Genomic DNA, 23,595 nt, shown 5'->3' with positions numbered 1-23,595 from the left:
CATTTAGTCTAGCATAGTTGTTTTGTTACTATTTTGTAACCATCACCACTATCTATTTCTAAAACTTTAGAATCACCCCAGGCAGAGGGGAGGTAGAAGTAGGTAAAGGGGATCAAGATTACCCTTATTGCAATGAGCCCTGAGTAATGTATGAAAATGTTGAATGACTATACTGTACACCTGAAATTAATATAACCCTGTATGTAACTATCCTGGAATTTAAAAGAAAATTTTTTTTAAGCAGGCTCCATGCTGGGCCTGAACTCACAACCCTGTGATCAAGACCTGAGCTGAGATTAATAGTTGGATGCTTAATTAACTGAGCCACCCAGACACCCCAGCTCAATTTGCTAGGTGTCTCAGTTGTTAGGCAGGAAGCCTGCTTCTCCCTCTGCTGCTCCCCCCGGTTGTGTTCCCTCTCTCGCTGTATCTCTGTCAAATAAATAAATAAAACCTTAAAAAATAAATGGTTGGGGGAAGTTTATGCAGCAAGAAAACAAATCACCCGACAGAAACTCTCTAACCATTAACTCCTCCTTTTCTCCTCACACTAGCTCCTGGTAACCTCAATTCTATTCTCCTTCTGTCTCTATGAATTTAGCCATTCTAGATTCCTCATTTAGGTGAAATCATACAGTATTTGTCTTTGGAGTCTGACTTATTTCCTCAGGGTCGTAAGTTCTCAACCTGTGAAGCTGACTCATCAGGCTCCCACAATTGGGAGGTTAGGGCTATTGTCCCCAGTTTAAAGGAGCAGAGACACCCCGAGAGGTAGGGAGTTTGCTAAGATCACTCGGCTGGCCTGGAAGCCTATTAGGCAGCCACAGAGGGCCCCCTAAGTCGATGCCGCGCTTCTCCTCACCAAACCTCCTTGGTTCAAGGCGGCAACAGAAGAATCTGGCTCCCACCACGAAGAGCATTACTTTCTGTGTGTGGCCCCTCTGGATGCACTGGAGGCACCTGGGCGTGCTCAGCCTGAAGCACGTGGGCACCCACCTTCATTCCCTGTGCCAGGCCCACGTTGGGCCCCGAGGAGAGAAGTGAACCCCCATGCAGTAGTGAGAAAGAGAAGTGTAGGAGACCTCAGCCAAGCTACAGGTCACAAGGGGAAGACTGGGAGAAAGTGCTCTTGAAGTTAAGACCCAAAGGTCACAGATTATTCATTTTGCTTGCTGGGAGTTCCCTATACGGCTATACCTGTTTACCTAATTGCTTTCCAGGCTATGTCATTTGGCTTGTGCCCAGCTTAGAGACTGTGGACAAAACTGCAGTGATTTAGGGGTGCCTGGGTGGCTCAGTGGGTTAAAGCCTCTACCTTTGGCTCGGGTCATGATCCCAGGGTCCTGCGATCGAGGCCCGCATCAGGCTCTCTGCTCGGCATAAAGCCTGCTTCCTCCTCTCTCTCAGCCTACTTGTGATCTCTGTCAAATAAATAAATAAATCTTAAAAAAAAAAAAAAAAAACCTGCAGTGATCTCATTCCTGCTGGGGTCTCCTGGTGCCCTATGAGGGGGTACATGCCTCAGGGTAGGGCTACTGAATCTGAGTCTAGGTGAAGGTCCCATTTTAGAAAATTATGCCAAATGGTTTGTCAAAGGTTGATGCAAATTTATACTCCCAGAGCCATGAAGAAAAGATTCTATCTTTTTTATTTTACATAGAAATCTCCCCTCCCCCGCCCAACCATCCTCTCCCTACCACCATTCCCATCCTGCTCAGCTCTGGCCATGCCTAGCAGCAAGTCAGAAGTAGGCAGAAGCGGGGCAGGCTAAAATTGCAAGAAGCCCCAGGCACTTTGGTCCACACAGTCAACAAAAGACCTTAGTCTTGAGAACCAGCAGCAGCCTAGGCACATTGGCTATAAACAGGAGCCTTGAACAAGGAGGCATAAGTAGGCCCAATGTGGTAGACCCAGTTGGGGTGGGGGGGACAGGCAGGGTGAGTGCAGGAAAAGCAAGGCTTCTGGGCCTCACCCTCACCCCCATCTTTTTGTTTACCCTTGCCCTTGGGGCTGGTCCTGGAAGAGGGGCCATGCCCCCCATGCCCCCTGCTGAGCCAGTCCTGGCCTGTAACTTGGAGGCACAATATCTGGCCATTGGTCTGGCTCACTGTTCTCACTACCACAGGAAGGTGTCCAGCTTGGCCTGGGAGGGAGGGAGTGCTCGTCTCGCCGTCACTCTCTGCTTAGTCTTGGGCTTGGGTTTCACAGGCAGTGGGCGGATCGTAGATGTGTCAGTCTGAAGAAGATGTCAAGGAAGAGGCCTAAAGAAGAGACTGGGCAGCAAAGGCTTAAGTTTGGGGGCTGGGTAGCTCTACTCTGAGTGAGGTCTAGCTCTGCACACTTGAAGCTGTAGCCACTACCAGGCTGGGGGTTGGGGGGTACAGGTGAGGGATGGTGTGGCTAGCTCAGCTCCGCCCAATGTTACAGAACAAGGATACAGGTTGGATGAATTTTGTCCGACCTCCAAGCCCATCGAAGCCTGTCCTTACCTAAAGTAGAAGGAAGAAGTAAGTGGGCCAGACTAATAGGCTAGGGGGCTGGCCACCGAAGAGCACTGGCGCTTGCCCCTCGTGGGAAGCCATACTCACTGCATCTGTGCTGCGACAGGGCTCTGCCTTGGCTCTTTTGGGCTGTTTCTGGCCGAGGACGGCATTCCGGATGAAGACAGGAAAGGCACTGGCCAGCTCCTCATCTGGCTCTCCCACACAGCGCTGGCCGCCCAGTGAGAGCTGGGACTCCTGGAGGGCAAACCCCAAAGCCAGACCTGATGAGCCCGGTGGCAGCAAAGGAGGGGGTGGGTTGCGGCAATGGACCAGGACCAGGAGCTCTGGCACCTCACCCATATGCAGAAAGGATAATGAGAAGAGTTCCCAGGTAGTTCCAAAGTATTTTAGTCCTGGGCCAGGAATGAGAGGGCTCTGGCAAGACCCTGCCCCCTCTGTGGCTCAGCTTCACACTCAGTCCTGGCAAGGTTGGATGGTGACTGCCTGACTTCTTCTGGGAAGCCTTACCTGCTTGGGGCCTTTGGCCATCTTCTTGGGGATGTCTTGAACGGGAGAGCTGCGAAAGCGAGACATGAAGGCAAGAAGCAGGTGAGGAAGACACAAGGCCAGGCAAACGAGGCTCAGCACACAGCCCTTAGGGAGCCACCACGGGGCACGGCTTCTGTAATGGTGGTGTGCTGGGCAAGGCCCCTTGGTCAGCCCCACCCCATGTGCAGGTCTCTGAACAGCTGGACATGATCACAGCTGCCAGAGTGGGGAGAAGGAAGTTGAAGCACTTTCCAGTCTTGTGGCTTCCACTTGGAGCCAAGCCAATTCCAATGCTCCCCAAGGCCTTAGGCACCATAGTATGTCCTGGGCTCTTTGTGGGGCTGGAGGCCCCGCTGATTCACCACCCACAAGAGGAAACCCAGTCATGTCCATACAAGCAGAAGGCACTTCGTGAGCTAAGGCTTAGCTGCATCTGCCCAGAGAGGGGCCACTAGCTCCATAAGACCCTTGGTTGAGAGCTTAGAAAGCTCTGTTATTACACAGGGCTAGGCCATCTTCCTAGATAATCTGTGCAGGCAGGGTCTGGGGAAAGAACTGATCATGGCCCAGACCGTGGCCATTCACTCCCAGCTCCAGAACTAGACACAGTATTTCCATCCAATTCCTGAGGACACTAGCAGCTGAATACCCTCTCCTGGTATTTACCCAGGTGGGTAAAAGGATGGTAACATAGCTCTGACCATATGGCTTCTCAAAGCCATGAGGACAGAGCCAAGATTGGGCCTGTCAGCTCTGGAGCCCTCCACTCCTGCCCTCAGAGCCTGTGGTGAGGCTACATGATGACCATGGGAAGAGTCTCCACTTGCTGCAAGTTTGGCCCTGGGGAGACAGATCCAAGGTAGAAACATCCTGGGTTCCCCCACCCTCCCTTTAGGTCCTAAAGATGATAGAAATGTCTTACCCTTTATAGCAAAAGAGACAACATCAAGAAACCAGTGCCCTAGGCACTTGTAGGTCCCGACAGCAGCCCATATGCCCAAGGGTTGCCTGACTCCCTATGACATAGGTATCTCCAGCCCTGAGGGCGGGGAGAGGTAGCAAGCCCACCTGGCTCTCCATTTTGCCCTCCCCCCAGTAGTCTTCCACCTTCACTGCTTAACACCTTGATTTCTTTCTCTCATCTCCAAAGTCTCTGATTAAGGAATGCCCATGGAGGCATTCCCAGTCCTCTACACCCCTAGTACAGGTCCCACCCAGCCCCCTGCAGCTCCCTACAGTTTCTTATACCTGCTCCATGGGATAGCCCCTTAGATGGTAGAGTCCTGGGCTCCATGATTTGAGATGGTCCTAAACATGAGCCCAAGAGGCACACAGTAGAAGAGGAAGTTCAGAGTCCCTGGCCCAGGACTTTGTTGGGCAGACATTCAAGGTATGGGGAGCACACACATCCCCCAGCATCATCAACCCGGACCCCTACTGGGGTCTCTCCAACTACTGGGACCCCTATGTTCTCTCCAACTCACATTATAGCACATTTGCTTAAAGGGTAATAGTGATGACTACAACAAGCAAGAGAAGAACTCAGGAGAGGAAACAAGAGGTGGTCAGAACCAAAGTCACGGCCAACCCCAGGTGACTCTCACTGCCCTGTCAGCCACTTGGAGTGACAAGGGCAGGGCCAGCAGAGACCTCTTCGTTATCCTCCCTCGAGGCTGTGGACAGGGCCAGGGACTACTACTTACCGTTCTATCTCTTGGCAGAGCTTCTTGGCACGGCCATGATGGATGCTGGAGGCCTGGGATGGAGGGGTGTTGACATCAAATGTGGCATTGAGGTCAATGTCCTCCCCAAAGGCTGGTCGGCGAAGCTTTAGGCTCAGCATCTCCATAGGGGCTGGGCTATAGGCAGAGTTGGACTGGTTACTCTGGACCACCGTGGCAGTCCAGAAGGACAACAGTCCCTGAAGCATCAGAGATGGCCTGGTTCCAGGGGTCTGGAGCCCACATCCAGTCCAGGGCCACCCTGCAAGGAAGCCTGAATCTCTATGGAAAAAACCACTTGGCTTAGTGCTTTAGTCATGGGACCAGTCAAAGTCTTCAAGACATGGAAGGAAGAAAGCAAAACACACACAAAACCCAAGTTTACAAACAAAGGCTGTGTTTTGACCAAATAGCTTCATTTGTCAGAATGTAGTGCAAGGGGCCAGAGATGTGCCCACAGACTGATGGAGACGGCAAATGGCATAATTTTGGAAATGGTCAAATGACTCCCCAGAGGGCTGGCACTTTCACAGCCTGAATATGATGCAGACATTAAACTCATGTTTTTGGAGAATAAACTTAATAACATGGGGAAATGCTCATACGTGACATTTAAAAAGTAATATAAAACTCTGTGATAAAAGAAAAAACAGACAAGTTGGACTCCAAAAAGATTTAAAATTGTGTGCATCTAAAGACACTGTTTGGGCACCCAGATGGCTCAATCAGTTGAGCATCTGATTCTTGGTTTTGGCTCGGGTCATGATCTTGGAGTCGTGGGATCAAGCCCTCCATTGGGCTCTGGGCTTGCAGCAGAGTCTGCTTGTCCCTCATCCCCCTGCTCCCATGCTCTCTCTCTCTCTTTCAAATAAATAAATAAAATCTTTAAAAAAAAAAAAAAAAGACATGGGGCGCCAGGGTGGCTCAGTTGTTAAGCGTCTGCCTTCGGCTCAGGTCATGATCCCAGGGTCCTGGGATCGAGCCCCGCATCGGGCTCCCTGCTCCACAGGAAGCCTGCTTCTCCCTCTCCCACTCCGCCTGCTTGTGTTCCCTCTCTTGCTGTCTCTGTCTCTGTCAAATAAATAAAATCTTAAAAAAAAAAAAAGAAGAAGACACTGTTAACAGAGTAAGAAGGTGATCCACAGAACGTACGAAACTATTTGCAAATCATCTCTCTCGTAAAGGACTAAAATCCAGAATATAGATAGATAGAACTGAAGCCCTGTAACAGAAAACAAACAAGCTAGTTCAAAACTAGGTCCAGGCCCTGAATAGACTTTTCTCCAGAAAAGATCTACAGATGGCCAGTAAGCCCATGAAAAGATGCTCAACATCACTGGTCATTAGAGTGATGCAAGGTTACCATGAGCTACTACTTCACACCCAGGAGGATGGTTGCTAGAAACAACAACAAAAACCCAAACTAACAGAAAAGAACAAGTGTAGGTGAGGATGTGGTAAAATTGGAACCCTGGGGTGCCGGGCTGGCCCAATGGGCGGAGCAGATGACTCTTGATCTCGGGGTCATGAGTTCGAGCCCCACATTGGGTATGGAGATGACTTAAAAATAAAATCCTGAAAAAAAATTGGAATCTTTGTGTACTATTGGTGGGAATATAAAATGGTACATCTGTCGTGTAAAATAGTACAGCAGTTCTTCGAAAAGCTAAAAATAGAATTACCATATGATCCAGCCGCTCCACTTCTGGATATACATCCAGAGCTGAAAGCAGGATCTCAAAGAGACATCCGCACAGCTATGTTCATAGCTGCATACTCTCAACAGTTAAAAGGTGGAAGCAACCCAGATGTCCGGCCAGCAGCGGACATATAAGCAAGATGTGCTATACACATCCACCCTGCTACAACATGGGTGAACCCTGAGGACATCACGAGCCGAGTCACAAAAAGACAAAAACCGAATGATTCCCCTTAAATGCGGTATCTGGAGTAGTCAGAATCAGAGACACAAAGTAAAGTGGTGAGTACTGGAAAATGGAAGTTATTGTTTAATGAGTATAGAATTTCAGTTTTTCAAGACGAAAAGGGTTTCGGAGGTGGCTGGTGGAGATGAAACCACATCACATATGTAATGTTACCTAATTGTGCCCTTGAAAATGCTGGTAAATTTTGTCAGGTATGTTTTGCCACTGTAATTTGGGAAAACAATTCTATGGAAAGTACAGTACTGGTGCACACACATCTCCTCTCAACCTTTCCCCACTAAGAGAGAAAGGACTTGAAGAAAATATATCACATGTCAACAGCGACCTCTGTGCTAAGTCCGTATTTTCCAAATTCTCCATGATGAGTATGTTGTTACCTTTATAACGAGGGCTGGTGGTTTTCTGTTAGAAAACTGCAGCTATTAGGACTTTTCTAGCCTACCCAGGCCTGGTGGCGCTCCTGTGGTCAGAGAACTCTGGAGAGTGGCAGGGCAGCCCCAAGAACATCCTTCCTTTAGGGACCTTGTCATCGGGGGTGTCCAAAGCCCTACTCCCACTGGTCAAGGACAGAGGGATGTCCTGTGAGGGTATGAGTATGTCCTGTGTGGGTAAGCAATGTGGGAAGCTTGGACTATCTCTTCCTTCCCCTGGCCAGGTCCCTGGAGCCTCTACCCTTCTTGCCTGCAAGTGAAAACAAAGATTGCACAAACCCACCTCAAATCCATGCCATGCTGGTTGCTTTGCTTTCCCCTCTGGGAGCCACAGCATAAAGCAGGAGCCAGGAGCATTCGCAGCAACACTGTTGTAGTATCTGTTAATTCTGCCTCTATCTACCAACCCCAGCGAGTCCTCTGCCACTATCTCCCACCCCAGAGGGTCGATAAACCTCATCACACCCCACTCTCCACAGCCATGCCACACCCCACTACATCCGGGGGCCCGAGATGCCCGCCCTGGAGGCTCCCACATGCCGGAGAGCTGGAGCTCAGCCCTCACCGAAACCTCTAGATACAAATGGCATAAGCACCATTTTTCTTGTCATGGGATCTGGCCTGTCCTCACGGCCTGTCATGGCCGGGGGCTTTTCGGGCTTCGCCATCTGACCCCCCCCCCCCAGTTTGTCTACCCTACTGGACCACAAGCTCCAAGAGGACTAAGAGGGCCTGACATGCAGTGTGCTCTCAGTGAGAACCTGCTACAGAAGTCTAGGCCACATTCTGGTGCGGAGTGGTAAAGAAAGTAAGCAAAAGCAGGTATGCAGAGTCCCAGAGAGCCTGGAGGCATCCCTTACTGTGGATGCCAGACACAGAGCACAAGTGTGTGGAAATGCCCTGAGGCCCACGGAGTGGGAAGTGCAGGGAGCACGGTGGAGCTTGTAGATAGCAGCCTGGAGTGACAGCCTAGGAAAAGGATTTTTACTTCCTGCCTTGAGGCAATTTGAGTTCGAAATGCCTGACCACATGAGATGGCCTTTGAGACTATCAGATCTCCACGAGCCAGGCTCCTGACAGAGCCCTTGTGCAACCTGGGCTTTCAAGCCACCGTGGCCATGGGCTCTGAGAGTGGAGTGGGGAGGAAGGACCAGACACGGAGTCTACTTTGTCCAAATTGGCAACACACTGGACCTCACAGAAAATCACACTCCCACAGCCGTTTCTCAGTCCAACCCAGATGGGTGGGCGGGCATTTCTAGCTCCATGAGGAGATGCTGGAGGGTCTGAGGTAAAAAGGAAAGAATATGGTTGAAAAACTAAAGGTATGATGAGAATTAGAGGACCCTGGCTTGTTGGCACTCACTCCCCGGTGAGGAATGTTTGTGTAAGGAAGTTCATGTGAGGAACAGAGAGAAAGATGTGGCTCCCAGTCTACTCATCGCCAGGTGTGTGCGCATGGGTTGGTTCCATGAGTGCCTCAGGTACAGTGCCAAGAGGTCTGGGAGTGTCTGGTGGGGGAGGGAATGACGTGAAGCCCAGGAGCTGATAACCTGGGCAGACAGGAGAAGCCGAAGGATGGTCACCAGCCTCACCTTCAGGTGGCCGGGGATGCGGTCAGGAGGCACCACAGAGGTTAGCCAGGTAGACTCCAGCAACTGATTGTATGTGAGGAAGAAGGAGCATAATGATTTTCCAAAGGATATTGAAAAGTGACTCAAATAAAAGTCTGGGCCACTGGCTTATGTGCTTTCCATCTGGGCCAGCAGCTGGGCAGCTAGGCAGGACAGCCCTGAGGTGCTCTTAGCTGGTCAGCTTCTGTGAAACACTCAGGAGGAATGGGCAGCCGGTCCTGGCAGGGACACCCATCCCTCTGCCTCTTGGCTCCCCCTGCCGGCAGCTTTAATGCACACATTCCTGAGAGCAGCAGGGAATTTATTTTGGTGCCTGGTTTCATGTTTGTTTCAGAATCTGGGGCAGACAGATGCATTTGGTAAGCATTCCATAAACAGGAAACGTGCGGACAGTCAACGCTCCTGTCCCTTCCCTGCCCATTCCTAGGTCCTCTCTGGCCGACCTTTCCTTGTCAGAGCCCAGAGCTTGCCTCAAAGCTGTTTTCCAATTACATCTTGGCTATGTCTCAGGGCAGGAGGCCCACAGCCTTCACACCCACACGGACCACCCACCCAACCAAAGCCAGGAGTAGTAAAGACCCTTTCTGGGGAGTTCTTCCAGCTTATGACCCCTGTACACCCCAGAAAGTCAACAAACCTCTCTAAAACTAGGCGGTTGACAGTCTCAGTGTCCACTGGTGGCAGGTTCAAGGTTTCCTGCAGCATCGTTAGCTTTTTTTTCAGGCTCTTGGGGAAAGAAAGAGAAGAGTGTGAAAGGAAGGCTGAGGCAGCAAGCCCAGAGAGACCACCAAGGACGTGGATGACATGCACAACAGGCAAGCCCACTGCGAGCAGGGCAAGGCCTGAACCCCCAACATCCCGAATACCTGGGATCATCCAGTCTCAGAACCCCTGTCTGGTGAAGCCTCTCCTGTGGTGAGGCTACGTCCCTGGGAATATAGGTACAGGACAGGTTGTAGGAGAAGACCCACGGTGCTGTCTGTCCCCTACTGAGGAGGCCAAGGCTCCAAATCAGGGCCAAGGTATACATCTTGACACCCTCTGAGCCAGGAGGATGCAGGGAACCCAGAACCACCGCCACAGACTGGGACATAGGTTCCTAGGCTCTCGGAAGATGCACAAACAACCCCTCATTCACGTATGGCCAGGGATGTCCCTCACCACAATCTCCTTGTCAGCACTCTGTAGATCCTTCTGGGCTGACTTCAGCTCCAACTTGGTCTGGTCTAGTTCAGAATAGACTGTCTGCAACTATAAGAAAGTATAGGGAATAAAGACCAGGCCAGCAGGCGGCCGCGTGCTCTGGCCCCACCTGCTGCTACCCAGCGCACGCTCACGGGATCCCCAGGTCCAGAAGAGTCTGAGGACACACAGGGAGACCCTGGCTTTGTGGGGCCTGTCTGTGCCCATCTGGGGCTGCCTGGGAACTAGGGCTGTGCTCTACACCCAACAACCCATGGAGGCACCAGGCCCAGAGATAAAGCAGCTGTGCTAAAAGAACCGGGTTCCAAGTATGTTCCTCCTACTCTGGGCCTGGGGCAAAAGCAGGCCTCTGACACTGTCTCATTCAGGATCTGTGCTCTTTAGCCAGCTGAGAGGTGCCAGAGGCCAGAGAGAATAGAGGGCATCGTGAATGTACATGTACGGGGTGGGGGGGGATGCCTGTGTGACCATCTACCCTAAGTGGACAAGCCACAGAGCCAGAGCTGAGGCCCAGTAACCAGTCCCTGTGGGCCACCCAATGGCCCCATGGAGTCTGCTGCACCATCAGGGCCCATGCCTTTGCTTAGGAGACAGGAACGAGCACTACAAAAGGATAGCCACCACACCCCTCACCTTTGGTTTCCCACTGTTACCTTGCTTTTGGAAGAAAACAAGTCCTTCTTCAGTTTGTCCGCCAGCTCCCCTGAGGCCTTCCGAGCTTCTTTGAGATTCTCATACTCTCTATGAGGGAGCCAGGAAAAGGGATGTCAGAATGGGGCATGCTGCTGGTCAGACTGCACCCCGGCACCAAACAAACATAGAGCCCAGGCTGTCCCCTCAGCCAGGTCTCCTCCCTACTCTGAACCCTGAGCCCAACAGGGTGGGGCTGCGGAGGGTCCTGCAAGGGGCGGGGGGAGTCTCTGTTCCCTGCCGGTCCTGCAGGCCCTGGTGATTGGAGAGGGTATGCAGGAAGCCCCGCCCTCACTAAGGTCTCAGGAAGAGGCCCCTATACCACCTGGCCCTCACTGAAGACATCTGGGATCCTCTGCACCTGTCAGCCATGTGGCCCCTTTCCACAACCTCACATCCGCAGTAGTGGCGAATCTGAGCAAAGTTTCTGATTCAAGTTAGGCAGAGTCGGTAAGTGCTGATGGGAAACAGGATCCATTTATCACGATGGGGCTTATAGCTCAGAGAATGGTGCCAGTCTGCTTAGCAATAACACTTCTGGGATGCCTGGGTGGCTCAGTCAGTTAAGCATGTGCCTTCAGCTCAGGTTGTGATCCCAGGGTCCTGAGGTCAAGCCCTGGGATCAAGCCCCACATGGGGCTCCCTGCTCGGTGGGGAGCCTGCTTCTCCCTCCCAAATCCCCCCCTGCTTGTATTCCCTCTCTTGTTATCTCTGTCAAATAAGTAAATGAAATCTAAAAAAAAAGAAAAAAAAGAATAACACTTCCCTTCACACTCATTGTCTCAGTAACCCAATGAGGCAAGTTATTACTATCCCCATGCAGGAAGCTGGTCAGAGGCTAAGAAATTGACTCCTAGCCACATGGTGAGAGGGGAGGTCACGGTTCAACTGAGGCAGGATAGCTCCAGAGCCTGCCCTTTTACTCAGCCTTCTCTGCTTTGTTAAGAGATGGGCAACAGAGAGGGTGCCATGGCTTAGCTCCTGGACTGGGCCACAGGGGCCAGAGTACACACTTCTTTTTTTTTTTTTTTAAGATTTTTTTTTTTTTTAAATTTATTTATCAGAGAGAGAGAGGGGGAGAGAGCGAGCACAGGCAGACAGAATGGCAGGCAGAGGCAGAGGGAGAAGCAGGCTCCCTGCCGAGCAAGGAGCCTGATGTGGGACTCGATCCCAGGACGCTGGGACCATGACCTGAGCTGAAGGCAGCTGCTTAACCAACTGAGCCACCCAGGCGTCCCCAGAGTACACACTTCTTGAGGGACACGCAGTACACAGCCAGCTGCTCCACCGCGGACTGTCCCACACCCATGTCTCGGATCATCTCCTCCACCTCGGGTCGCTGGCTCTGGAGCAGGAGCTCAATCCTGAAAAACACCCAGCCCACGACATTTAGAATCTGGAGGCTGATGGGTAGGTACCCAGTGCAGCTCTGCTCTCCTTTGCTGCTGTTGCTATGGTGACAGCCTGGCCTGCCAGCATGCTTTAGCAGGCGGGTCTACCCAAAGAAAGGCCCCGCAGCAGAGCCGAACGCAGCTGCAGGGATGCTGCTAGGGAAGAACGGGTGCTGACAGGTCCTCAAGGTCAGGGATCCCTGGAGAAGGGTCTCTGGAGCCAAAGACCTGCCAGGTCACTGAGCCACGGGCAATAGAAAGGGGGAAGACTGAGGCCAGGGGCCCCATGGCAAGTGGAGGAGCCCCCCGAGGCCGAGTGAGGACATGGGGCCCACAACCCCCTGGCCTGAGCTCCACATGGCCGATGGAGATTTGAGCCATGGAAGTGATCCAAGCCCCAATGCAATCCTAACAGCTGGGCCCCGGGGCTAGAGGAGTGAGCTGAGGGTGGTCCCAGTGTCGGGCTCACCGCTCCATGGTTCGCATCTTGGTCCTGAGTCGGCGTGCCTCCTCCTGGGCTTGCCTGCTCTCGTCCTGTTGCTGCTCCAAGTACTTCATCTGCTTCTGCACAGCAAACACACCCATGCCCACCTGTCGCTTGGAAGATCCCAGGCACCACAGCTAAAGTCATCCTGAGAACTGTCCACTTTTCCAAATGCCGATAACCGTGTGTCCCCAGCCCCGTGGAAGGAAGGCTCCTGGGCCCCATTCTGGCTTGTGCTTTTTCTGCTCTGACGCCCTACACCAGCTGCTCCTTCACCTCCCTGCTTGCTTCCTCCCGAGATGTATCTTACCCCAGGCACATCCCACTACCTAGAGGCCCACTGTGGGCTGCCGAGGTACCATGGCGTAAGGGCTCAGGGTGCATGTTGTGTAGGCAGCTGAAGAAACACAAATCCAGGTCTCTTTATCCACATCTAGACCCAAGGACAGTTACCAATCAGGATAGGAGAGCTGGACCGGAGGCAGTGGGCCAGGCTGCCCTCAGCACAAAAGCACTCCATCTCTGACCTGGGAATGCCATCGAAAATGCCTGCTCTGCGGTCAAGTACTGATTCACTCCTTCCCTCCCACTGGTCACGCCACGTGATCCAGCCCAGCCACCAAGCAGGAACAGAGACAATGAACACCCTGGGGTCTGTCTGTTCACAAAGATGGCTCCCATTCCCTTTCAAATGGCATCCAGCAAGGACTGCTCCTTCTTACGAGGCCAGAATATCAACTGCAGGTTCAGATCAATTGCCTCATGCCCCTTAGAGAGCAAGAGGCTCACCAACCCAGCCTGATACAAAATTCATCTGGGTCTAGAGCGCCTTGCTCTGCAGGCTTTGATCTGCCTGGTCAGCTCAGCACATCTGACTTCAAAGGCCCCCTGCTCCTCCCTGGGATGCTGTTTGATCTGGCTCCAGAGAGCAGCCCAGCCAAGGACTAGAGTGCTAATGGAAGGTTCCTCAGTCTGGCTTCATCGGTAGAGTACAAACCACTTTTGGAAACAAGGTCCAGCCTCACTGAGGTCTTGGCTGAGCTGACCCTCCGAGAAGCGCCAGGAAGGCCTCACCTCTTCATACTACCTGGTGCCAAATCCGTAAGCATGGCCAATGTGACCCTTTGCTTACGGGCTGGATGGGTACAAAATGGGTGGCCTGGGTAAGAAGGGATTTGCCTCCATTTTATAACCGCACAAAGGTAATGACCAAGGCAGAACCAGAAGATGAGCCCAACCGACTTGTGCCCACAGAACCTGGGGACCCACCTTGAGGGTGGAGCACAGCATTTCGGCCTTGTCTAAGGCCTTCTGCAAGGATTCCACGGTGGCGTTGCGCTCTTCCAGCGTGTCCCGCAGGGTGTCAATGATTACCTGACTGTCCCTTTTCTCCTTCTCTGCAGCAGAGGTGGGAAGGGGGAAAGCCTGTTCACTCATCAGTGTAAGAACCTGAGCCCTTGGGCTCCAGCACCGCACACCGCACCCCAGAGCCATGTAAGGAACAAGTCTCCAGTCAGCAAGTTGGGTGACCTGCTTTTCTCTCTGGCACACACCAAGCCAGGGAAGCTAAGCCAGAGTCTCTTCATGCATGGGATGAGACCCTCTTTCTGCTGCTTAGAACTACTTGAGTAAAGATTTCACTGCTCTCCACTCCCAAGGGTCTAGTTAATTCATCATCTTAGAACTCAAGTAGGTTTCCTGTGAAACTCAGCAGCCAAACTCTCTCCTAGAAATAGTCTGTTCCATTTGGTAGTCCCTTCCCTTCCCAGTCCCAGTCCTGGGGCTCTCTCTTTGTCCTCAGACAAAGAGAGAAAGCTTATCGGGCCTAGGTGGACAGCTTGAGGCACCTCCCTTTCTTCCCCTTTCCTGCCAATCACAAGAGCTGGCAAAACTCTTGGCTGTACAAAGCAGGGAGAGCCCCTAGCTTCACCAGAAGACTGGAACCATTCTTCCCAGGGCCTCTCCCCCAAGCACCTGGGTCAGGGGCTTCCCAGGACCCCTTGTCTCTTACTAACTCACCTTTCTGAGCAAGCTGGGCTCTGGTGTTATCCAGTTCATTCTACAAGGCAATATCCACAATAAGAAGCAGAAAGGCATCATACCTGGCTTCCATACAGCATTCCAAAGGCTTGCAGGGAGATCCAGGAGGGGACAATGAGGCCTGCAGGTCCAGGGAGGCACAGACCCTGATATATGTCATGGCCAAGCTAGGCCCACAGTGGAGATACGTCTTGCTTTTTTATCTCTATGCTTTTTTTAAAAAGTAGGTAAGACGGAGGAAAATAATCTCAAGTATAAGACCCTGGGACAGAGAAGGAGGCAGAACAGGGCAAGAGAGGGGCCATAAAGGGGTAAGAGAAGTGAAGTTGGACCTGTGGGATCAGTCTCACAGCAGAGGCTTCCAAGACTTCCTTGGCCCTGTGCTGGCCCTTACAATCTCTGGGCTTCACTGATTGGGGTCACAGAGTTGGGAGGGCTAAGGACTTTGGGTCACCACTTCCTCCCTTTACCCCAGGTCCTGCTTGCTCCACAGTCTACTCTCCAAGCTCTGAGCTGGCTCTGTGTACCACGAACCTTCCAACCCTAATAAAGTAGGTAAGCTGGGACAACTTCGTGTCTCTGGATGAAACCTCACACGTGCTAGGCTCTAACCAGACTATTGTGAGGGTCAAATGAACCTCTCAAAGCCCGGGCATTAAGTTACAGAGCCACTGCCACAGAACCACTGAGAGGCTGGGGCAGAAATGAGTCCACCTCCCATTCAGGAGTTTGGAGCACTCAACACCCCCATGGGCAAGAAAAGTTTTCCATAAGCAGAAAAACCAGACACTGTAGAACTGAAAGGCTTGGTCAAGGGTTCATGGTGGTGCTGGATGGAATTCAGGCAAAGCTTCCCCCAGATCACCCTTTCCAGGTCAGCACGAGACTCAGAATTTCACTGGTGACCAATACTAAAGACCAGCCCCAGTAGAGCGGTGAGCTCCCTTCTGTAAAAATCCCCCATCCAGGACTCCAGAGCAAAAGCTTTTGGTGGCTGGGTGGCTCAGTGTCGGCAGAATATCCTGGAGAGCAAATGGTGGGTAGAGAAGGGCATGCATGGGCTGCCAGAGAACAGACACCAACCCAAAGCTCCCCCAAGTTGCCTGCCTCCTACACTTAAGCAAGATGCCTGCAAGCCCTTGCTCCAGACTACTCAAGATGCTGCCTCTCTGTCTCCTAGATCTGGCTTTGAAAGCCAGAAAGAAAGGAAGCTGCCTTTGTTGTCTTTATCACAGGGAAGACGCAGATTAAAACCAGGAGCAGTTACCATGACGATGAACGTGCTGGCTTTAAGCACAAAAGCTTGAAGCAGGAAGCAGGAAGGTTCCAAGGAAATCACAGCAACCCGGGGCCAAGGCCAAATGAACCCTGGGCTGACAGATGCCCAGCAAATGAACCCTCGTGTCCAGGTGCATTGTGAATCCCAATCCCACTTCCTCAAGAGGTTTTGACCAATTCAGTCCCCCCCAGTACACAAAGAAAGTTAAATCTTGGACTTGAAGGGAAGAAGTATAGGAGAAATGGTGGGTTTCTGCCCTGGCTCACATCCTGATTCCAGTGGTTCTGCCCTCCATTCCTGGTTCCAGAAAGACTCAAGCAACTGGATATATACCAAGCTTCCCCCCAGTTTTGAGGCACAGCCAGGTTTATGAATAGTGGGTTCACACATCCTCCGTGGCTGAGGACTGGAAGAGTTTTCTGATCGATTTCTAGCTGTCCAAGCAGCAAGGTGGGCTGGGAAGGATGGCTGTACAACCTCCATGAGAGAACCTCAGGAGAGACACTCTGGCCTTTGGTGGGAATCGCTCTGAAATCCCAAGGGCGAAGGCTCACAGTCACGTGGCTCCCTTCTTCCCCAACAGTGTATCTCTCCAATGACTGGGTCTTTATCATCACGTTTCCTTTGCTCTCTTCCCTTCTGCCTTGAAACCTCTACAAATCTCCCTCTAGACTCTATCTCCACAGTTTACACACCCACCCTGGGAGGGAACAGAGAGTAAATTCTCAGAGGGCTTGCAGTGCAGTAGAATGACATAAATCCCAGGTACCTTTAAGAATTCTGCATCTAAGACACTCTCCTCCTCTTGGGCAAGGTCAAAGAAGAGCTTATTAATAATGGTTCTTCTGCCAACCTGGATGAAAGGACAAGAGAGAGTATGACTGTATAGCTGAGTCACATGCAAGGCCGACAGGAATGGACATGCTGCTTAACATGGAGCCAGGCCTGTTCTTAGGCCTAACTTTTCACAGCACATCCCTTGGAATCAGATGAGCTCTGTAACCCTACAGGTGCCCCACGCTGGTGCCACTGGTTTGGTGGTTACTGAAGTCATGTCACCATAGACCCATGTGGTTCAAAAGACATCCCAACTCTAGGTGCTGGGCACTGAGGATGGGGAAAGGCAAGGAAGGAGGTCAAATTTAGCTAGGTGAAGACCAGCCCGGGCAACAAGTCTATCTGCCAGCTATTCTTGGGCACAAGTAGGTCTCCTGAGCCACTCAAAAGCACAAGTAAGGCTTAATCAGCCTCAAACCATGAGGGTCCAAAAAGGTCAAAGATCTTGTCCAGTTTCAGAGATTTTTTCTCATTCCTCCTCCCCAGCAAGGAAAAGGTGTTTTCACCCCATCGCCCTCACCTGGATTCGACACTGTGGACAGGTCCGACTTGGTGCTGTCTCAAACCACTGAATTAGGCTGGAATGGGAAGCAGAGAAGTAGACTGGTGAGTGCTTACGTGGGCAGAGACGTACAGGCCAGGCAGTCACCCTGACCACAACAGCATCTGACTTATTCCTCCTCAACCCAATGCCTGACCACAAAGGAGGGTAGTATCACAGTGGGACAGTACATCCCACGGGGCCTCACTGGTACAAACACTCTGACCAGTCGGCCCTTTTTTGGCCCTGTTGGTATGGCCGTCCTGACCTGAGCTACTTGCTCTTTTGTCAACATTCCAGGCTCTGACTAGGATGGAGCAGCAGCCAAAGCCCAGGGTCCCTCAGAGATAGGGATTCCAATAATACCCCCCACTTTAAGTTAGGACTCCAAAGGGCTACACTTTCAGAGTAAGGGTACACTAGAAGTAAATGCAAGTTGTGGTAAAAGTAAAACACAGTCCAGCTTCGCCTCATCTATCTGAGTGGTACAACAAAACCTCAAACCTTAAACTCTAATTAGTCTCCTACTAGTAGACTCTCCCACCAGGGACCAGGGAGAAGCAGAGTCCTTTCTGGAGGGTAATACCATCATCCCAGGTCTGTTTTTTTCTGTAAATACTTTTCCATATATTAGGCATGAGATAAATTCAAAGGTACCCAGGTACAGCGATGAGAATGAGTGAGTCTACATCTAAGAACAACATTATGGATGAATCACATACACATAACATGGAGGAAGAGAAGCGGATACAACATATATTATGTATGACTCCAATTACATAAAGTAAATGTTTCAGGTTGTTTGTTTGTTTTTTAAGATTTTATTTATTTATTTGGCAGAGAGAGAGAGAGATCACAAGTAGACAAAGAGGCAGGCAGAGAGAGGGGCAGGGAAGTAGGCTCCCCACCTAGCAGAGAGCCCAATGCGGGGCTCGATCCTAGGACCCTGAGATCACAATCTGAGCTGAAGGCAGAGGCTCAACCCACTGAGCCACCCAGGCGCTCCCATTTTAGTTTTTTTAAAAAGCAAATAGACAAGGGAAAAAGCACTACACACACAAACCAGAACATACACACAAAGACTTCAGATATGGGAATTGTCAGACACAATGTAACACAGCATGCTAGGAAATAAAAATCAAGACTGAAAATATCAGTAGAGGGGTGCCTGGCTCAGTCAGTAGAGCATGTGACTCTTGATCTTGGGATTGTGAGTTTGAGCCCTATGGTAGGGGTAGAGTTTATCTTAGAAAAGAAAAAAATATATCAGTAGAGAACTACAGAATAAAAGGTGGCATGGCAGAACTTAATAAGAACCAAACAGAAATTTGAAAATTAAAAATGGCCAAAATTAAGAATTCAATGGATGAGTTTAATGGCAGTTTATGCACAGTTGAAGAATTAGTAAAATGAAAAGATAGGTCAGAAAAAACACTAAGAATCAAAAAGACAGAAAAATATATGAGACGGTAAAAGATACAGAAAATAATGTGAAAAGCTCTAGCATACATATAATAAGGAGTTCCAAAAAGAAAGTATTAGGTGGAATTATGCACATTCCCCAAGAAGTCTATATCCTAATTTCTTAAAACTGTGACTATTTCACCTAATATGACAATAGTAATTTTGCAGATGTGATTTAGGATCTCGAGACAGGGGGCGTCCTGGGTGGCTCAGTCGGTTGAGTGTCTGTGATTGAGCGTCTGCCTTTGGCTCAGGTCCTGATCCCAGAGGGATCAGGGATAGAGCCCCATGTTAGGTTCCATGTTAGGCCCTGGGTGGCTCAGTGGGTTAAAGCCACTGCCTTCGGCTCAGATCATGATCCTAGGGCCCTGGGATCGAGCCCCGCATCGGGCTATCTGCTCAGCAGGGAGCCTGCTACCTCCTCTCTCTCTGCCTGCCTCTCTGCCTACTTGTGATCTCTGTCAAATAAATAAATAAAATATTTAAAAAATAATAATAATAATAAACAAATAAATAAATAAATCTTAAAAAAAAAAAACAAAACAAACCTTGAGACAGGGAGATTATCCAGGTGTGTCCCCATGTAATCACAAGGGTCCCTAAGTGAAGCAGGGGTGTCAGAGTCATACAGAGAGCAATGAAGATGGAAAATGGGGCCATGAGCTAAGAAAGGCATATATCTACTTACAAACATTGACTATAACCTGGTAAACCCATTTTGGACTTCTGATCTCTGGAACTGCAAGATAGTAAATCTGTGTTGTTTTAAGCCACCAAGTTAGTAGTAATTTGTTATAACAAATGAGAAACTAATATGAGAAGAAAACAGATAATGAACTAGAGACAAGACCTGAAAAGATAATGGCTGATAATTTTCCAAAACTAATTACAGAAACCATTCCACAAGTTAGAGAACCATAATGAATCCCAAGCAGGATAAGTAAAAAAATGGTAACAAAAAGAGAGCTGAAGTGCTATGTTATTGTCAGACAAAATAGACTTCAAGTTAAAAAAGGTACAAAAAACAAGGAAGAACTTTACATATTGATAAAAGGTACAATCCAACAGGAAGAAATAACAATTATAAACACACATGTACCTAATAACAAAGCCAAAAAAATATATATGGAAGAAAATTGGACAGGATTCAAGAGAGAAATAGACAGCTATACAATAAAAGTTGAAGAGGTCAATAACCCAAACTTTTAATAATGGATAGAATAATCACACAGGTAATCAGTAAGAAAATAGAGGACTCAGACAACATAAACCAACTAGATCTAACACACAAATACTCCACCCAATCACAGCAGAATATGCATTCTTCTCTAGTGCACACGGAACATTCTCCAAGATAGACCATATATTGGGCCACAAAACAAGTACCAATAAATTTTAAAAGATTAAAATCATACAAAGTGTTTTTTCTGATCACAATGGAATGAAACTGAAAACCAGTAACAGAAACACAACTGGAAAATTCACAAATACATAGAAATTAACACACTCTTAAATAACTGATGGATCAAGGAAGAAATCATAAAGGAAATTAGAGAATACCTTGAGATGAGTGAAAATGAAAAGACCACATGCCAAGACTTACAGAATTCAGTAAAAGCTTGCTAAAAGGGAAGTTGATAGCTTTAAACACACACACATTAAAAAAAATACCCATTAGGTAACTATTATAAAAAAAAAAGAAAACAGAAAATAACAAGTGTTGACAAGGATGTAGAGAAATTGGACCCTTGTGCATTGCTGCTGGGGATGTAAAATGGTGCAGTCAATGTGGAAAACAGTAAAGCAGTTCTTCAAAAAATTAAACATAGAATTACCATAGGATCCAGTCATCTCACCTCTGGGTATAACCCAAAAGGAATGAAAGCAGGCACTTATACAGATACTTTTACACCAGTTCATTGTAGCATTATTCATAGTAGCCAGAACACGGAAACAACCCAACATCCTTTAACAGATGAAGGGATAAATAAAATGTGGTATTCCCGTACAATCGAATTTTACTCATAAAAGGAATGAAATTCTCATACATGCTACAGCATGGATGAACCTTGAAAACATTATGCTGGGCGCCTAGGTGGCTCAGTGGGTTAAGCCGCTGCCTTCGGCTCAGGTCATGATCTCAGGGTCCTGGGATCGAGTCCCGCATCGGGTTCTCTGCTTCGCGGGGAGCCTGCTTCCTCCTCCCTCTCTCTCTCTCTGCCTACTTGTGATCTCTCTGTGTCAAATGAATAAATAAAAATTAAAAAAAAAAAAAGAAAACATTATGCTTAGTGATAGTGAAGTAAGCAAAACTCAAAAGAACAAAATTGTATGATTCCACTTACACAAGATACCCAGAATAGGAAAATTCAAGGAGAAAGAGGGTAAAATAGAGGTTTTGAGGGCAATGGGGAAGAGGGGTAATGGAGAGTTGTCATTTATTGATACAGTTTCTGTTTGGAATGATGGAAAAGTTCTGGAAATAGATAAAGGGAATGAAGAGGTACAAACTTCCAGTTATAAAATAAATAAGTCATGGGGTGCCTGCGTAGCCCAGTGGGTTAAAGTCTCTGCCTTCAGCTCAGGTCATGATAGCAGGGTCCTGGGATAGAGCCCCGAATAGGGCTCTCTGCTCAGCAGGGAGCCTGCTTCCCTTCCTCTCTCTCTCCCTGCCTCTCTGCCTACTTGTGATCTCTCTCTCTGTCAAATAATTAAATAAAATTGTTTAAAAAACAAACAAACAAATAAATCAATAAATAAGTCATGGAGATGAAAAGGAAAGCGTAGGAAATATGCTCAATAATACTGTTGTATGGTGGGTGCCTGGGTGGCTCAGCAGGTTGGGTGTCTGCCTTCCCATCAGGTCAGAATCCCAGGGTCCTGGGATCAAACCCCACACTGGAATCCCTGCTCAGCAAAGAGCTTGCTTTTCCCTCTCCCTCTCTCTCTCTCTCAAATAAATAAATAAAATATTTTAATTAATTAGACAGAGAGAGCACAAGCAGAGGGAGTGGAAGGAGAAGCAGACTCCCCACTGAGAAGGGAGCCTGATGGGGAGCTGGACCCCAGGACCCTGGGATCATGACCTGAGGTGAAGGCAGGCACTAAACAAACTGAGCCACCCAGGTGCTCCATAAATAAATAAAATCCTAAAAAAAAATACTGCTGTATAGTGACAGACAGTGACCACAATTAAATCGTGGTTAGCATCGACTAATGTACAGAATTGATGAATCAATATGTTGTGCAACTGAAACTAATATAATATGGTATGTCAATTATACTTCACTTAAAAAAAAAGAGCTCTGAATCAGCCAGTCCACAGATGCTAAGGGAATCTTTCCTCACCAGCTGTACATTCAAACGGTCAGTAGGATGGCTGGATTAAGGAACACCTCCTTGCCCTCCATGTTTGTTTGGCTTTTTAAAAATATTTTATTGGTGGCGCCTGGGTGGCTCAGTGGGTTAAGCCGCTGCCTTCGGCTCAGGTCATGATCTCAGGGTCCTGAGATCGAGCCCCGCATCGGGCTCTCTGCTCAGCAGGGAGCCTGCTTCCTCCTCTCTCTCTGCCTGCCTCTCTGCCTGCTTGTGATCTCTCTCTGTCAAATAAATAAATAAAATCTTTAAAAAAAAAAAATAAATAAAAATAAAAATATTTTATTTACTTATTTGAGAGAGAGAGAGAGAGAGATCACAGAGGGCAAGGGAGAAGCAGACTTGCTCGGTCCCAGGGCCCTGAAATCATGACCTGAGTCGAAGGCAGGTGCTTAACCAACTGAGCCTTCCAGGTGCCCCCTTGCCCTTCCTTCCGTGTTATCTTGGGATTCTTGGCGTCAGTGAGTACACTGAGAAGTCCGACCAACGAGATGACTCTGGGTGGAATAATCCCAAACCATCAACCAAACCACAAGTCGGATAGCCAGAGGCCTTCCAGGTTATCTCAAAGAAATAAAAGCCGTTGTTAATTTGGCGAAAGTCACCTCTGCCCGGACTAATAATTTTGAAGTCACATCTCTCTGCTAGCGGATCAAGGAAGCCCCTACTTTATGTTCACCGAACCAACTCTGTTTCCCTGGACTCAGTTCAGCAGTTACCTCCTCCGGGAAGCCTGCCCAGACCCGCCTCTGCTCAGGTCCGGTACCTACCGTGGGAATCAGTCTAGTGCCGTCTTAATCACCTGTCTGGGCTCCGCCGGGGGACCCAACACCCCTCAGTTCTGTAGCCGTACAAGGCCGAGAGCCCGGCCCCGCCACTGTGGTCACTCACCACTGAAGATGGAATGTGTGGCCGCAGTGGATGGCGGCCACATCTCGGGAATGGTCGAAGAAGTCGGAGCAGATGGTGCACAGCGCACGGATAGGCATGACGACTGATCTAAAGGGGATCAGGCAGCCAAGGAAACCTCGACGGGTCCAGCTTCGCGGCCGCGCCCCCGCGTCCCCGCGGGCTTCAAATTTGGCTCCACAGCGCAACTTCCGGGAGCGAACCGGAAGTGGTGATAAGGTACGTGGAGGCGGAGCCCGGGAGCTGGGTCTGGATTGGACGAGCCATGGGGGCGGGACTTAACGACCGAAGAGATTCCTGGGGCTGAGCGCGAGACTGATCTGTCAGTGGTATCTCTCCAGTAGCTCCCGGAAGGATTCGGCAGGTACCCGCAGTAGCTATGCCGCCGGCTGGCCCCTTTGTGGGGCAAGATAAGACATTATGGTCCGAAGCCAGATCTTGTGCGAAGCGCGCCGGGCACGGGCTCCTCAGCCCTGTTCTATCAGGGCAGGCTTCTCTGCACCTCGGGAGAGTCGAGAAGACCGAAGCCGTAGGGAAATGGGACGGTTGTCCCGATGGAGAGCGGTCTCCTGGGCTCCGGGCAATGCCCGGCCATACACCCGTAAGCCCATTGTTCCC

At 49.7% G+C, this 23,595-nt stretch overlaps 1 protein-coding gene across 1 annotated transcript; it reads right to left on the bottom strand.

The window, feature by feature from the left end:
- Positions 1–1,644: 1,644 nt before the first annotated feature.
- Positions 1,645–23,522, bottom strand: LOC101670658 (TRAF interacting protein). The gene is made up of 15 exons (XM_004760619.3): positions 22,960–23,522; positions 17,209–17,266; positions 16,621–16,704; positions 14,552–14,591; positions 13,802–13,929; positions 12,518–12,612; positions 11,908–12,021; positions 10,621–10,708; positions 9,926–10,015; positions 9,402–9,490; positions 4,736–4,891; positions 3,012–3,060; positions 2,589–2,738; positions 2,439–2,489; positions 1,645–2,236 (listed from the first exon to the last, which is right to left on the bottom strand). Exons 1-15 carry the CDS (start codon positions 23,055–23,057, stop codon positions 2,117–2,119), a joined length of 1,410 nt encoding a protein of 469 aa, XP_004760676.1. The 5' UTR covers positions 23,058–23,522; the 3' UTR covers positions 1,645–2,116.
- Positions 23,523–23,595: the final 73 nt, after the last annotated feature.

Source organism: Mustela putorius, unplaced genomic scaffold, assembly GCF_011764305.1.
Source record: "Mustela putorius furo isolate JIRA1106 unplaced genomic scaffold, ASM1176430v1.1 tig00000095_pilon_pilon_pilon, whole genome shotgun sequence".
In the NCBI taxonomy this organism is placed as follows: Eukaryota; Metazoa; Chordata; class Mammalia; order Carnivora; family Mustelidae; genus Mustela; species Mustela putorius.
This window is presented reverse-complemented; position numbering and strand designations above follow the sequence as displayed.

Bases quoted from the DNA above. Each gene is read 5' to 3' on its own strand.
- LOC101670658 (XM_004760619.3), bottom strand. From the start codon at position 23,057: ATGCCTATCCGTGCGCTGTGCACCATCTGCTCCGACTTCTTCGACCAT. The intron at 14,592-16,620 runs GTACCTGGGATT...ATTGCCTTGTAG, and splicing joins TAGATGCAGAATTCTTAAAG to AATGAACTGGATAACACCAG. The intron at 2,237-2,438 runs GTATCCTTGTTC...CATCTTCTTCAG, and splicing joins GGACAAAATTCATCCAACCT to ACTGACACATCTACGATCCG.